The sequence below is a fragment of the Aulonocara stuartgranti genome (genome assembly GCF_965226115.1).
Source record: "Aulonocara stuartgranti genome assembly, chromosome: 14".
NCBI lineage: Eukaryota > Metazoa > Chordata > Actinopteri > Cichliformes > Cichlidae > Aulonocara > Aulonocara stuartgranti.
Genome location: NC_138950.1, coordinates 222,501 through 238,460, shown reverse-complemented (window position 1 = coordinate 238,460; position 15,960 = coordinate 222,501). Strand labels below are relative to the sequence as shown.

At 47.3% G+C, this 15,960-nt stretch overlaps 1 protein-coding gene across 3 annotated transcripts in view; it reads right to left on the bottom strand.

The window, feature by feature from the left end:
• Positions 1 to 9,021: 9,021 nt before the first annotated feature.
• The window catches only part of atg16l1 (ATG16 autophagy related 16-like 1), a 27,370-nt gene continuing 20,431 nt past the window's right edge, over positions 9,022 to 15,960 (bottom strand). For 2 of the 3 annotated variants that reach the window (XM_082503514.1, XM_082503515.1), the window contains exons 6-20: positions 15,871 to 15,940; positions 15,206 to 15,387; positions 15,063 to 15,128; positions 14,842 to 14,928; positions 14,704 to 14,763; positions 12,961 to 13,066; positions 12,770 to 12,875; positions 12,581 to 12,651; positions 12,435 to 12,506; positions 11,489 to 11,609; positions 11,314 to 11,419; positions 11,067 to 11,216; positions 10,217 to 10,264; positions 10,033 to 10,134; positions 9,022 to 9,948 (exon numbers count right to left, since the gene is read on the bottom strand). In XM_082503514.1, the coding sequence (XP_082359640.1) occupies positions 9,855 to 9,948; positions 10,033 to 10,134; positions 10,217 to 10,264; positions 11,067 to 11,216; positions 11,314 to 11,419; positions 11,489 to 11,609; positions 12,435 to 12,506; positions 12,581 to 12,651; positions 12,770 to 12,875; positions 12,961 to 13,066; positions 14,704 to 14,763; positions 14,842 to 14,928; positions 15,063 to 15,128; positions 15,206 to 15,387; positions 15,871 to 15,940 (1,441 nt within the window). In that variant the 3' untranslated portion in view covers positions 9,022 to 9,854. The remainder of the gene's footprint in view (positions 9,949 to 10,032; positions 10,135 to 10,216; positions 10,265 to 11,066; positions 11,217 to 11,313; positions 11,420 to 11,488; positions 11,610 to 12,434; positions 12,507 to 12,580; positions 12,652 to 12,769; positions 12,876 to 12,960; positions 13,067 to 14,703; positions 14,764 to 14,841; positions 14,929 to 15,062; positions 15,129 to 15,205; positions 15,388 to 15,870; positions 15,941 to 15,960) is intronic. The other variant, XM_082503516.1, reaches the window with a different exon arrangement.

Below are 15,960 nucleotides of genomic sequence, written 5' to 3'. Positions count from 1 at the left end.
TCAGCAGGATGCGAGTCAGCTGAGCCGATAAGTTTCTGTCACTCAGACTCAGCAGTCTGAGTGCTGACAGCAGCAACACACACACACACACACACACACACACACACACACACACCTGAAGCTTCGGTTGGACCTGTGTTGGTCTATTCAGCTGCTCGTTGATGCTTCTAAAAGTCTTAAAGGTGAGTCACCTGCAGGACCTGAAAGTGAGGACATCGTGGATATCAGCAGTAAGCGGACACGTTAACCTTTGACCTCAGTCACTGACACAGAGACATGTGACCATAATCTGCTGTGCACAGTGTTGGGGAGTAACGGAATACATGTACCGCCGTTACGTATTTAAAATACAAAATATGAGTAACTGTATTCCGTTACAGTTACCGTTTAAAAAGGTGGTATTCAGAATACAGTTACTTTGTTGAAATAAATGGATTACACTGCGGTACTTTCCTGTTTCATATTGTCGCGGGTCAGGACTGTTTGGGTTTGTTTGACAGCTACGTTCTGTTGTTCCAGGCGGCAGCGTTACGGTTGCCATGGTTACAGGGCGACGCTCTCTCTCTCTCTGCGACTGTGTGTTTCCTGGGTGAGAGAGCGCCTTTTCGTTGTTGTTGTTGTTGTGCTAAGCTAACAGGCAGAATGCTACAAGCATAGCTCTAAAGAATGTAGCATCATGGGCAGTGTAGTCCGTGCTGCAGGGAGAATGGACTGCCATACACGTTATGGGTCTGTGAGCGCGAGGAGGGAGAAAAAGGGGAGTGGAAAGGTACGAGTTGTCATCGAGGAAAAACGGGAGCTGGAAGCATGTAAATATAATAATAACCACTGCAGCCAAGAAGAGAGCCTGACGAGCCCAGTTGTAAGTAAGCTATTAAGACTCGACTGTACACCGTGTTCCTGTTTTCGTCTGAAAACAATAAGTTTCGTTGGAGCAGTCTTTCAACTCCTCTCTCTGTCTCTCGCAAGAAAAGTTGACCCACACAACAAAGTAAAGCTATTTTTCAGCTACGAGCCGACAGGGACCCCGCCGTATTAGTCAGAGGTCCCTTTACTACAGTTCGGAGTCGCGGACCTTCAGTAACAGTAATAAATCACACAGCAATAGTACATTCACGTTGTTGTAAAAAGCACGATAATATATTAAGTAATCCAAAGTATTCAGAATACGTTACTCTCATTGAGTAACGTAACGGAATAAGTTACAGAATACATTTTGGGGCATGTATTCTGTATTCTGTAATGGAATACATTTTAAAAGTAACCTTCCCAACACTGGCTGTGCATCAGCCACACACTGTCCTTTAGTTTCTATGCCATATGTTAAAACAAGATCTAGAGTGTGATTAAAGTGGTGGGTGGGTTCTTTTACATTTTGAGAGAAGCCAATTGAGTCTAATAACAGATTAAATGCCATGTTGAGGCTGTCATTTTTAGCATCTACATGGATGTTAAAATTACCCACAATAATTATTTTATCTGAGCTCAGAACTAAATCAGATAAAAAGTCTGAGAAATCAGACAGAAACTCTGTGTAAGGCCCAGGTGGACGATAGATGATAACAAGTAAGACTGGTTTCTGAGTTTCACAGCTGGGATTGGGACGGTAAGCAAACTGGAGGGGATTGACAGCGCCTGGGACCATGTGGTTGATGTGTGTGAGAACCAGTTGTTCTAGGCACTTCATGGCAACTGGTGTGAGTGCTACTGGCCTGAAGTCATTTAGGGTACTGGTATAATGGTGGAGCACTGCCTGGGATAGTGACAGGTTGAAGATGTCGGCATACACAGCAGCTAGTTGTTCCCCACAGGCCTTCAGAATTCTGGGAGGAACTCTATCGGGTCCCACATCCTTGTGGGGGTTCACCTTCTTCAGAGTTTTCAGGACCTGTGTGTGTTTGACCTGGAAGCCAGTGCCCGTGGGGCAGCTGGGGGCCTTTGAGGTTGTGTCTGTGTTCAGCCTGTCAAACCTGGTGTAGAAGGTTTTAAGACTGTCTGGATGGGTGGCATGTCGGGTGTCTGTGGTAGTTGTGGTTCTTGATTAGTTTGTGACAGATTTAATTCCCTGCCATGTGCTGCGTGTGTTGTGGTATAAGAATCCCTTAATTGTTCCACAAGGGGAAATTTTGTTCTAACAGCAGCCAGAAAGACACATATACAAACAAACAGGACACAGGACACAGAACAGAAACATACACAATTTTTACATATTTACATCAAGGACAATGGTTACCAAAAGCAGAGTACTGTACCGTTATTAAATTAAATAAAATTAAATACAGATAAGAGGCAAACCCTGGTTATAGTGTAAATCGGTTGATTAAATTATTGCTGTTACAGCACAGATGTAAACATCTACGTTTGTTGGGAGCAGTTCTGATCGTACAGTCTGACAGTTGCAGGGAGGAAGGACCTGCAGAAAAGCTCCTTCATGCATCGAGGATGCAGCAGTCTGTCACTGAAGCAGCTCTGCAGTTCAGCAACATTTACATGCATGGGGTGGGAGACTCAGTCCTTCTGTCTCCCACCACCTGCACTGGGTCCAGGGTGCATCCCAGAACAGAGCTGGCCTTCCTGATGAGTTTATCCAGCCTCTTCCTCTCAGCTGCCGATAAACTGCTGCTCCAACATACCACACTGTAAAAAATGGCAGATGCCACCACAGAGTCATAGAAGGTCTTTAAAAGCGCTCCCTGGACTCCAAATGACCTCAGCCTTCATACCAACAGTGTTCAGTCGAGGATGAACACAGTATAAACAGTATTACTATCAGAGTCCATCCATCTATTTTCTTCTGCTTATCCGGGGCTCGGTCGCAGGGGGAGGAGCCTAAGCAGAGAAGCATAGACCTCCCTCTCTCTGGGGAAGACCGAGCCGTTCCCAGGCCAGCCGAGAGATGTACGCTCACCAGCGTGTCCTGGGTCTGCCCGGGGCTTTCTCCCAGTGGGACATACTAGGAACACCTCACCCAGGATACGTCCTAGGCGAACCGTCTCAACTGCCTCCCCTAACCCTACTATCAATGTAGGGAATGGAAATCAGGCGGGGAAACTCATGAAACATCTGTTTACATCTGGTTGAATTCAGTTGTGTAAATCCACAACGAGCACCAGGTCAGCTGATCACAGTCTGAAGATCAAGGATATTAGGACCACCAGGAAGATGATCCCCAAACAGGTGTGGATGACTTTTCCGAGCAGGCTGGCAGATGCACTGAAGACCGAGTCACAGCGTCGGAGGTCAGGTCTGAGGTTTTGGGGTGATGAAAAATGTGGTGATGAAGCTGATTGTTGGGGCCAGGAGACAAGCCCAGGTGACCCCGGAGATGATTTTTGCAGCTTGTACTATCTGCATCATGTGAGTTCCTGATGGATGGATGATCTTCAGATACCTGGAGAGACCAGAGGAAGGAGGCAGTAGATAACTTTACTAATCAATCACAGCAGTTCCTGTTCTCATCTGCAGAAGGCGTCAAGAAGAGAACAAGATTCATGTTTATTAAGCTTTTAATATTCTTATGAACTACAGTCTGAAATCAACAAAGGTTCTCTACCTGTTAGCAGCAATGTACCCCATGAACAAGATGCTGGAGTACATGTTAAAGTATAGTGTTGTGGCGAATCCACTTAGCCAAGAAGATGGATCGGAGATCAATTGTAGAAACGATAGTCTTTATATAAGGCTTCAAAAAGGGGAATGTACAACAAATAAACTGCTCGATATCAGAGCAACATATAATGGCTTCCCGGAGCTTTCTTTGCTAGCTAAAACCCAGAGTAACTTTCGTCTACCACAAAGGATTCTGGGAAATGCAGTTTTCTAACGAAAATACATGTTAAATGCTCCCTTTTAGCAGAAAATTAAATCTATAATTAGCAGCTCTCACTAAACATGTGGCTAACACTTAAATCACTTACAAAATAACCAAAATGCTGTTATCAAACAATAAACTGCAATAAAGTTACAACATATCCGGTTGTTCAGTGATGACGTGATGAATCCTACTTCCGGGTCTAAAGTAGTCTGCGTTTAATATGGCTTTTGTGTTGTTAACATGTTTAATGTTTTGTATTTTCTTCTATTTGATCTCAAAAAGCTCCTAAAACAGTCAGTGATCACTGTTGACTTCCCTCAGCATTTATTACCACTAATCATTTATTTAAGCTCAGTTTTTAAAACCTTAGGATGTAACTACAGCCCAGCCCATGCAGCAGTATATGAATGACTAACCTCGTATTGTGGATGGATTATCTCAGTTGTTCTCCTGGCTGAAGTTTGGTCCTTTTACAGCATCCTGCCATGCGATTACATTTGTTTCTGACCACCGAGAACACTCACCTTAACTTTTATCGAGTGGGAAAAAAGTTAGCTTGTTTATATTATGCTAACATAGCTGTGTCGCTAGCGGTCACGTAGCACATCATTATATAGCAGCTAGCCCAACTTCAGTAACCCTACAAACGTCACTGCTGTTTAGTTTTCTGTCTTCATTTATGTTGGAAGTGATAACAGAGCTGTACGTTTTAATTTGTTTCCAAAACCCCGCAGTCAGGACATGCTGTCATGGGATGACAACCGTGAAATAACTAAACTGAAAACACCAATAAACTAAACAGGCAGACTGGCAAACTGAACAAACAGGCTGTATCCCAAATCAGGGTCTGCAACCTCAAAGGCCGCATTTTAAGGCCGATTACGTCACAGCGATGTGACACAGGCTGTCCTAATTCAAAGGCTGCTCAAAAGCATCCTTCATTTCCCTGAATTTGAAGGATGGGTCTGTGTATGGCCCAACATATCCCAGACTTCATAGCGCGGTGGTGGATGTGGATAATTTGTTCGGGAAAAAAGCGGGGCGCCCGAAGAGTAAACTTTCAAAAGTAAGTACTGAATATTGTGTCATTTATTTATTTGCAAATGTTTAATAATGAAGAACATTAAAACATAACTGTTGGCCACATGTCGGCAAAGTTATGTGACATTAGTGATGTTTGTACTAACTTGGTTTTAAATCCTTTACTTTAAAATATACGCCATTCAATATGTCTGTGAAGGTTCTCAGTCATCCAGGTCATCGTAGTCAAAGGAGCTTGCAAAGAAAAGCGTCTGGACTTCTTTAAGTTGCTTGAAGACGTTTCACCTCTCATCCGAGAAGCTTCTTCAGTTCTAGGGTTAAATGTCTGGGCATTCCTCGCTACACTGTACAGCATACACCACGTTGTTAAGTTTGTGTTTTGGAGTTTTGTCTTTCAGGTGAACCAGTTTTTGTCTGAGTGTGTTGCTGGGAAAGGAAGAGAAAGACAACGGAGGAAATTTCACACCTTGCTTTCAAAAACACTCACTCCTCATTCTGAACCTACACAACTCAGAGAAGAAAACACACCTGAGGACAGTCAGGACAAATGGGTAAAGAACTTTTCAGACTGGAATCTCACTGAACCTGAAAAGAGTATTAGCCAAAGGACTCATTTCCCCGCAACAGTTGCCCATAGTGGACCTCATCACAGCCACAGAAACCGCCATACGGATTAATAAATTATCACAGACAGAAGCAGAGCAAATCAGGATGAAAGTCTCAGCCACGCTCTCCAGTGCCAAAGTCCCTCCATCCAACCTCACAATACAAGAAAAGGCCGTTGCTTCCCTGAGCAAAGACCACAACTTCACTATATTGCCAGCTGATAAGGGAAGATGCACCGTGGTCCTAAATACTACAGATTACCACACAAAGATCGCTACTCTCCTCAGTGACAACAATACCTACGAAGCCTTAAAAGAAAGCTACAAAAAGAAAGTTATAGCTTGTCTTCAAGACTTTGAAAAGGACAAAATCACCGCCTTTATCCAGGGGATACCATACCCTGCATTTACGGACTTCCTAAAATTGACAAGGAAGGGGTCCAACTCAGGCCCATAGTCAGTAGCATAAACTCAGCCACTTACAACATCTCGAAACACCTTGCTACGGGAACACCCCACACCACATCAAGAACTCCACCGACTTCACCGACAAGGTCCAGAAACTTCCCCTGGATCCAGATGAAACCATGGTGTCCTTTGATGTAGTCTCTCTCTTCACTTGCATACCCACCACGGAGGCCGTGGAGACTGTCAGAAAACGACTACAAGAAGACAGCTCCTTGGAGGACAGGACCAACTTCACACCCGATCAGATCTGCACACTGTTAGACCTCTGCCTCACCACTACATACTTCAAATATAACGAAGGCTTTTACAGACAAAAACATGGCTGTGCCATGGACTCCCCCGTGTCACCTATTGTAGCCAACCTTTACATGGAGGAAGTGGAAAGGAAGGCTCTTGGCTCTTTCAAAGGAAGAGTACCCAGCCACTGGTACAGATATGTGGACGACACCTGGGTCAAAATCAAGACACAAGAAGTGGAATCCTTCACTGCGCACATTAACGCTGTGGATAAAAACATCAAGTTCACCAGGGAAGACACAAAGGACGACTGTTTGCCTTTCCTGGACTGCGCTGTGCACATTGAAGAGAACGGCAACCTCAACATCAAAGTTTACCGGAAGCCCACACACACGGACCAGTACCTCCTCTTTGACTCCCATCACCCTCTGGAACACAAACTTGGAGTAATCAGGACCCTACACCACCGGGCAGAACATGTTCCCTCTAAGCCTGAAGGGAAAAAGAAGGAACACACACATGTAAAGGAAGCACTCAAAACGTGCGGCTATCCTAAATGGGCGTTCTTAAAGTCAGCAAAGAGGCACAGAAAAGAAGACCAGACACCAGCGAGGGAGGATAAGAAGGACAGACGCAACAACATTGTCATCCCCTATGTAGCCGGTGTATCAGAGAAACTCAGGAGAGTTTTCTCCAAGCACGACATCCTGGTGCATTTCAGACCCAGCAACACGCTCAGACAGAAACTGGTTCACCCGAAAGACAAAACGCCAAAACACAAACTTAACAATGTGGTGTATGCTGTACAGTGCAGCGAGGAATGCCCAGACCTCTACATCGGAGAGACCAAACAGCCACTTCACAAGCGCATGGCACAACACAGAAGAGCCACCTCCACAGGACAAGACTCAGCAGTCCATCTGCATCTAAAGGTCAAAGGTCACTCTTTGAGGATGCCAATGTTCACATGTTGGACAGAGAGGACAGATGGTTTGAAAGAGGAGTGAAAGAAGCATCTATGTCCACTGTGAGCGACCATCTTTGAACAGAGGCGGGGTTTACGACACCAACTCTCTGCCATCTATAATCCAGTTTTGAGATCCTTCCCAGACGCCTTAATGCCCACTCACATCCTGGGCCATCTGACCTCAGGAATTCGCATGATAAGGTGGGGCCAGGTTTCACAATGAGCTCACCTGAAACCCTGGCTGATTGTGACCCACACCCAGTTTCACACCTTGGCTCAGGCAATTAGAGGATCATCAGGGGGTCCTTTGTCCCTCTGTGGGGGGAAACTCCCACTGGGTTTAAATCTGGGACTCTCCACCATTTAACCCTAGAACTGAAGAAGCTTCTCGGATGAGAGGTGAAACGTCTTCAAGCAACTTAAAGAAGTCCAGACGCTTTTCTTTGCAAGCTCCTTTGACAGTGGTGAAACTAGTTTCATATGGTGTAACAGCACCGAAGACACATTTCCTGTCTTCACTGTTTCCATGTGAGACAAAGACATGAGACAGAAAAATGTCACTTTATCCTCTGATAACTTACGATCTTTATAAAACTCACCTCCTGTGTTGGCCCTTTCTTCTCTTTCTCAGCTGGACTCGAACCCTGACGGCAGAGAAAAAAAAGACATCGACCCACACACAGCCGTGTTTGTCTGATCGCTTATTGCATGGACGCAGTCATATATGGCTGCATGTGCTTAATTTTTAATTAATCCAGCCTCAGATAATACATGAATGTGTCACAGAGGATCAAGTCCTATAGACTGCTAAACATTTAAACAACTTCCTGTTCACACTTCCTCCTGGTCAGCCACTTTCTTTGTAATGGTTCAAATTAAACCTGACGTACTGCATTATGTTGTTAGGATGCTGCTGACATCACAGCATGCAGTTTGCACAAATGTAACGTCCACATACATGATCAAATGTCAGCCAGTCAGGAGTGCAAACGCTGCAGATATTTTAGAGGCTATTGATGAAGCAGCGAACACCACGGGTATCGGAGAAGAGAGAAAACAGGAACAGCTGGGAGACTGAAACAGGATACCCCACATCATAACAACCCACTGTGTGGCACACATATTAGAGCTGGCTGAATCTTTTTGCCCTGACACGATGATTCATTTCTGGATGTTTTCTGGAGAAGGTTCAAGACACCTGGATCATAAAATCCCGACAAGAACAAAGAGCAGTGAAATGGAGGCCGCGAAAACGCTGATGAAGGAGATGCTGCGGCCTCAACGTCGAGTGGCATTTTCTCCTCCGTGACGTCAGCGGAAATGTCAGATTCTCATGTTCTACACAGTTCATAGAAATTTCTGTTCAATTACAACCAAATATTTGAGTTGATGATGATTATAATTTTATACAGTTGTTGTCATTTCATGCAGATTGCAGGGTTAATTGATTAGTGTAAATTGCCCATAGGTGAGAATGGTTGTCTGTCTCTACATGTTAGCCCTGACAGACTGGTGACCTGACCAGGGTGGACCCCGCCTCTCGCCCTATAACAGCTGGATAGGCTCCAGCGCCCCCCGCGACCCTGAAAAGGACAAGTGGAAGCAAACGGATGGATGTTGTAATTTCTGTTTTAACAATTTTTTGATTGATGTTTTGTTTGCTTTACAATATTATACAATAAAAATAATCTCTACCAAAAACTGAAGCATGCCCACCCGAAGGGCAACCAGGGAATTTTGCGAGCCCTGCTTCCAGCAGGAATGTTTGGCTCCTTAATGTGAAGAACACAGGAAACATCGAGACGTAAAACGAGACAACCTGGGCTCAAGAACAAAGAACAGCTCGCCACCGCTATGAGGCGCTCAGAGAGCGAGCGGCGTGGAAGAACTCTCGTGTGTCAGAGGATTTATTCATCAGGATTTTTACAGGACATTTACAATCATCAGGTTACACAATCTGTCCGTGCTCGCAGCGAGGTTAGTGCAGTATGTAACACACCTGTGAATCAAACACACAAACCCACACAGGTGTGCTCTGACACAGTTTAATGTGAAGGTCCACTTCCTGTTTGTGGAAAAACATCACTGATGGCGGTTCACTTTACGGTCCAAACGGCCTCATTTCCACTCCGCCCCCTCTGATGACGGAACTGAGGCTCGTGCTGACCACCTGTTGAGGCTCGGGCAGGCGCCGCATTCATAACACGTGATGTGCGACACGCTGTCCTGCTGATGATGTCACAGCGACACCCACAGCAAGGACGCGGTTCTGTCTGCCGTGGAAAACGAACAACAGGAAGTCAGCAGTACCTGGAGCGAGCGAAGCGGCGAGGTAGAAATGAGGCATTGCCGAGTGCAGACAGGAACAAACCACACGACAGTTTCTTTAATCTCTGATTAGTCGGTGCACGCACTTCCTGTTTCCTGAGGCGTCCTGTGGAGTGAGGATGAGGAGAGGAAGTGTCAACAGTGAAATGTCTCTGCGTTTCCAACGTGTCACCTGACATCCGACGGCTGTCCTCGCATCAGCAGCTGCGGCGCCGCATGTGGCTCCGCCTCCTCCCGGTCATTAAAATGATGCTGAACATTAAAAGCTGCAGAAACAGAACACGGCAGCTCGTCTCCACAGTCTCAGTGAATCCTCTTCATCTTCACCACGATGAAGATGGCAGAGGGGCCGCCACTGGCTGCCTACAGCCTGACTCCGCCTCCTCGGGCCCGGTCACATGTCTGACCACAAGATGGCGCGACTGCCTTTCTCCACGCTTGCCACGTATGCTCCTGAAGGCGACCAGGACACCGAGTTGATGGCTGAGCTGCAACAGCAGTAGCAAGGAGAGGTCAAAGGTCAACAGTGCGGCATAAGCCGCTGGCGTGTGGATAAACCTGAACGATCTTACCTGTGGTTCCGGTCTAGAGTTCGGTCCACTTTCCCCGTCAGCACATTCCAGATGTACAGAGCGCCGTCAGCTGATCCGCCGGCCACGTAGCTCCCGTCAGGACTGAAAGAACGAGACACACTGAGCGTGCTCAGATCTCTCTCTCACTCACCACACACACACACAAGTAATGAGAGGAACCCACCTGAATGTCACTCTGGTCCAATCAGCGCCACACTTGAAACCCTGCGCACTGAACACAAACACACACAGTGAGTCGGCCGAGGTCACCTGACCATCACATCGCAAACAGAATGAGTCAGTCACATGACCACAGCGGAGCACAGGAAGTGGATCTGCCTGTGACGTCAACAGTGACTCAGTGTCACTACGGCAACAAAAGTATCCTGGGTACTTTACTTGTCTGACGTACGACCGTCAGTCAGTTTGACTATTTTTATATGTTACACACACAAAAGAGCCGCTTTGTTGTTTCAGCCGTTTTGTCTCGTGAACTCTTAGCTTGATGTTCTTTTTGTTCGTTAAAGGTCGGCGCCGACCACCTCGTGTGCAGTTGATCGTTAAAAACACTGAGTTCATGTTTTACACTTGATTTATAAACCGTATTTTTAGTTATACTATGATGCAACCAACATTCCTCTTTAAACTGCATGTATTATAGTAGCAACAGCAACCACTCCATGTGCACTATCACTGACCCCCCTGCACCTGCTCCTCAGATGGCATGTATGCGTGTGTGTAACGTGTACATATCTTTCTTGTGTAAATGTAACTTTCTCTGTGTCATTGAGTAGATAATATTTCACACACATGGGGAGATGCCAAACTGCCTTTCACTGTTCTTGTAACAAAGAGCTATTCTTCTTCTTCTTCTTCTTGTTTTTGGAGGTTATTTAAATATAAGGTGATATTTCCTCACAGCCCTACTGACTGCCTGCCAACTCAGGTGAGATGGACTCGCCATGTTTCTGCTTCCCACCTGCACGGCTGCCTTCAAACTTCGACCGCTTTGTGTTACACTGGGCCCGCCTCACCTGAGCGTCTGCTTCACGGCGTTGGTGCGCAGGTCGACGATCTTCACCAGGTCGTCTCTGGAGCAGGTGAGCAGCTCGGTGCGATCGTGGTTCAGATCCAGAGACGTCACTCTGCCGAACAGCTCCAGCTCCCGCACGATGCTCTCCGCCCTGATCTCACACACACACGCAGACCGAGCGTGTCATCACCGTGACACAGAGCAATGGCAGAGATGCTGAGTGATGACAGCGTTCGTGCGCCGCTCACCTGATGTCCCAGAAGCGAACCTTCTTGTCAAAATGTCCGCTCATGACGCACTGCTCGGTGCACACGATGTCGTTGCAGCTGGAGCCCGCGAACACCGTCTTCATACCTGCACAGGTGAGCGACAGTTAGCTTGGGTGAGGACTCACTGAGACCGAGCGAGCGTGCACTCACGTACAGACTTTGCTGCGAAGGTCCCACAGTTTGAGCGTGCGGTCGTAGCTCCCAGAGACGATGCGAGCGTTGTCCAACAGGAAGCGAGCGGAGAGGACTTTCCCGCTGTGACCCGTCAGCGTGTGCTGCCGGACGGACAGAAAGACACAGGTAAGCGCAGGTAAACACACACACAGGTCATCGGCAGGTGACATCTGCCACTTCCTGTCAGTACGAGAAACCCCGGCGACATGTAGCTGACCATGTCACCGTGGGGACGTCACCTGATTCAGACAGGTGACATTAGATGGACAACAGTTTTCTGGCCTCAGAACAGGTGTGAGATCACTGCTCAGACCCCACCCCTCGGCCTGATGCTCCATGCTGATTGGTTTTGTTGGATGACATCATCACAGAGAAGCTGTAGGAGCTCTGTACAGACCTCGCAGTGATGTCACATCCTGTGTGTCAGCAGCTGCCGAGACCATCGCCGCACCACTAGAGCACGATGGCAGCAGAGAGCCGGGCTGCTGGGAGCCAAAATGGTGGCCGCGAGGGGGAAGAGCTGAGCTTCAGACCTTTTACATGACATCACTGACCAGGAAACTGAGCCGCCACTTCCTGCTGGGCTCAGTTGTCGGACAAGAACGCGTGGTTTAGCTCAGCGCACGCAGACAGGGGCAGCTGACCACCAGGGGGCAGCGCTTACTTAGAAATATTTTCCTGATTTTGTGAAAAAAATCTGTTGAATAAACTGCAGAAAAATGTGTTTCAAACACAAACAGGTGCAGAAACACGGCGCCGGCTGCTCTGAGGCAACGTGGAACCTTTCTGCTCCGTGCGGGCTGTTCGTCCTACTGCAGCCGCCGTAGCCAAGGTTACTCGAACAGCTCAGCTGACTAATCTGCTGACACGGTTGGATTTACGGCGAGCGTGTGTGACGCAGCTGTGTGACAGCTGGACGCGCTCACCCTCAGTCTGTAGTCATCCACGGTCCAAATCCGGCTGGCGAAGTCGTTGGAGGCGGCGAGCAGGTAGGAGCCCTGAAACACAGGAAAGCAGGTCAGTCTGAACAGGAAGTAACGCTGCAGTATCCTTCCGCCGCGCGTACACTCACAGCACTGTCGAACTCGATGCTGGTGATTCCCGCGTTGCTGCCGGTCAGAGCTCCTTTGGGCTCACAGTGACCTGAACGCAATCACAGGAAGTGATTTAGTCACGTGACCTGCTGCAGCTCCAGGGTTATTCAATCAAACATCCTTGTGCAAGCAAAACAACTTCCTGTTTAAACCCCGCCTCCACTCACCTGCCACCACCTCCCACAGCTTCACCCTGCGGTCCATCCCTCCAGTTGCTAGGAGACGGGAGCCAGGGCTGAACCTCACAGCATTCACCTCGCCGTCGTGGGCTTCCTGAACGCTCAGAGAGAGAGAGAGCGCAGACTGAGAGACGGCCGTGCAAGTCATCTCGACGATGACGAAGAGTGACGGTACTTACGAAGACGTGCAGCGCCGTGGTTGGCACGCGGACCTCAGCGCAGACGCCTGACGGGGCCTCGCTGCTCTCCGGTGAAGTGCTGAAAGAGTTGGCGCTCCGACGCCTGCTGAGGACGAACAAACTGTCACCTTTCATTTATCGACAAGTGACAACGACGGTCACCTGGAGGCGCCGTGTGCAAGCTAGACGCTCCAATACAGAGGAGCCCCCACACACATGCGGCCACACACACAAACATGAGATAATAATGGACAGTCAGTATGGTCCCAGACCAAACAGATCAACATGGCATTAATGGTTCTTATTGAAAAGATCACTAATAAAACAGATCAAAGACACAGTCGGTGTTTTCATTGACCTAAAAAAAGCTTTTGACACAATCAATCATGAAATATTACTTGATGAACTGGAGCACTACGGCATTAGAGGAGTGGTGCTCGAGTGGGTCAGGAGTTATTTGAGAGACAGGCAACAATTTGTGAAGCTTGGTGAATATCAGAGTGCCTGGACATTGTGGAGTTCCACAGGGGTCAGCATTGGGACCAAAGCTGTTTATCCTGTGCATCAATGATATATGTAAAACATCTGATATATTACAGTTTATTTTATTTGCAGATGATACAACTATTTTTGTGCTGGAGAGAATTCACAGCAGCTTTTGGAAATTGTCACACAAGAAATGATTAAACTGAAAACATGGTTTGACAGAAACAAGTTTTCACCAAATTTGAATAAAACTACATTTATGTTGTTTGGAAATTGATAAATAACGTTGAAGTACGTTTCTCATACAGAATTTCTGGGTGTGATAATAGACAACAAAATGTGCTGGAAACCTCACATAAAGCTACACTGTCCAGAAGCATCTCTGTTCTGAGTAAAGCTAAACATTTTGTGCCTTCCACCCCGGGTACTTTACTGTTCACTTACACTGCCATATTTGGAATACTGTGTGGAAATACACACAAAACTTCACTTCAACCTTTATGTAAAAAGAAAAAAGCAATCAGGATGATTACTGAAGCAGGATTTAGAGAGCACACTAACATCATGTTCTTGAAATTAAAGATTTTGAAGTTAATGGATCTTATAAACATAAAACTGCAAAAATGATGTGCAAAGCCAGATACAATATGTTACCAGGAAATGAACAGAGGATGTTTTTGACAGAGAAGGGGACTATGAATCGAAGGGAAAACTAAACCTGAAGACAAAAGTGTTAAAACCTTTTGTGTTAGCATCTGTGGGGTAAAACTGTGGAACAGTTTTCCTGTGGACCTACAGCAATGTTCAAGCCTTGGTCGGTTTATAAAGATGTTTCGAAAAGTGTTTTTGGAAGAAACTGATGAAGTTGATCAGCCATTGTACTTTAATTAAACTGTAGCTATCACTGTAGCTATGTTAACACACGTCCTTCATTCCTTGTTTAGTGTGTGGGGTAAGTGATGACGGGAATCAGGCTAACAGTGAACAGTGGGGTTCAACACTGGGGTAGGGACTAATAACTATGTTATACTTCTTCCTACTCCATTTCAGACTTAAAAATTGTCATTTCATGTCATTTAGACTGTTTTTTATTTGTTTTATTTATTTGTCTGAGCACATGCGTGTGTGTATTTACAGATATATTCCTATTTATACACGTAAATGCAAGTATGTGCACTTGTATATATTGTTTTTTTTTGTGTATGTCTGAAATAAAGATACAATAACACGCACACACACAGACGCACACACACATACCCAAACATGAGGGAGATGGAGTCAAGCAGCCCCCCAGGAGGCTGCTGGGAGATCTTCTTACTGCGGGCAGAGACACATCGTCACACACATGCTGAACCTCCGTAGAGGTCAATGGTCAGCGGGCACGTGCGGCCTCACCTGGGAGTCCTGCTAAGCGGCCGGCTCGGCGACGTCTCTCCCCCCGCCTTCCCGGCGTCCTCAGTCAGCACCTCAATGTCGTCGTCCCTGCAGAGAAGCAGAGCAACGTGAGCAGGCGTGAGAGGAAATCCTGTCACTGTTGTTCCTTTATTTATTCCCGTCTGCTGTAACCATGGGAATTTCTCTGGGACATCTCATCTGATACAAACTCAGACACGCACGCCTCAATGGGCAGCGGTTCCTTGGCAGCGTCAGCAAGCTCCTTCTGCAGTTTGGCCTGCCGCCGTCTGAAACACACACACAGATGAAAATGACCTGAAGTCGCAGCAGCAGACCTCCTCCCGCCTCCAGCCGCCCTGCCTACCTGCTGTCCTTCTCGTTCTCGGCGTTGAGCCGGTTGGCCTCCTGAGCCTTCTCGGCCATCCAGCGCGACACCAGCTCCTGGTTGTCCTCGGTGGTCTTCCTCAGCTTCTCCTCCAGGGCGGAGAAGGTGATCTGCAGGGCGTCGTACTCGTCCTTCAGCGTCTGGTTCGCCCTCTCCAGGTCCTGTGAAACATGAAGTTACGTTAACCTCACTGCTCTGACGGGTGACGCTCGCACGTTCTGGGCAACGAAGGTCTCAGCTTGAAAACTTGAGATCAGCTCCCTGCTCCTCCTCCTCAGCCCGACGCTCCGTGCTGAGATTCTGTTGGATGACATCATCACAGAGAGGCTGTAGGAGCTCTGTACAGGCCCCGGTGTGATGTCGCATCCTGTGTGTCAGCAGCTGCCGGTACCACCGCTGCATCACTGGAGCACGATGGGAGCAGAAAGCAGGGCTGCTGGGAGCCAAAGGGCAGCAGGAGGGGATTGTGGGTAATCAGACCTTTTACTGCTCATCACTGACCTTCATCATCTTACTCGGTTTACAGATGAAAACAATGACAACAGTTATTGGTCAGTATAATAGAACTGGTCACAGGTGGGAGGGAGTGACTCCACCTGTCCGTCACAGCTACACCACAGGTGAGCCACGTGAGGCGGTCCTACCTGCAAGCAGCTCCTGAGCTCACGGCAGTCGCCCTCCAGGCTGGAGATCTGCTGCTGGTACTCAAGCATCCTGCAGGGGGCAGCACAAAG